Below are 216 nucleotides of genomic sequence, written 5' to 3'. Positions count from 1 at the left end.
GGTTCAAGGTGTCCCTGCTCCTGCAGGGGGGTTGGGCTGGGTGACCTCTAGGGGTCCCTTCCAACCCAAAACATTCTGTGATTCTATGATACACAACGTGGTTCAAGTAAATCTACGTTTACCACATCCGCAGAATGTCTTAACACTGCCACAAAGCCCAGCCTCGTTAGCACAAGAGGCTAACGGGAGGTGCAGGCTCGTTACATCCAAGGCACT

General features: G+C 52.3%; 1 protein-coding gene across 1 annotated transcript in view; it reads right to left on the bottom strand.

Annotated features, from left to right (window-relative positions):
- ATP5F1A (ATP synthase F1 subunit alpha) overlaps nt 1-216 on the bottom strand; it is a 35,817-nt gene that overhangs the window by 8,772 nt on the left and 26,829 nt on the right. Inside the window, exon 12 of the mRNA XM_035903093.1 lies at nt 205-214. Within this exon, the coding sequence (XP_035758986.1) occupies nt 205-214 (10 nt within the window). The remainder of the gene's footprint in view (nt 1-204; nt 215-216) is intronic.

Source organism: Egretta garzetta, unplaced genomic scaffold (assembly GCF_000687185.1).
Source record: "Egretta garzetta isolate BGI_Z169 unplaced genomic scaffold, ASM68718v1 scaffold179, whole genome shotgun sequence".
In the NCBI taxonomy this organism is placed as follows: domain Eukaryota; kingdom Metazoa; phylum Chordata; class Aves; order Pelecaniformes; family Ardeidae; genus Egretta; species Egretta garzetta.
Note: the sequence above shows the minus strand (reverse complement) of the source record. Positions and strands in the feature narration are given on the sequence as shown.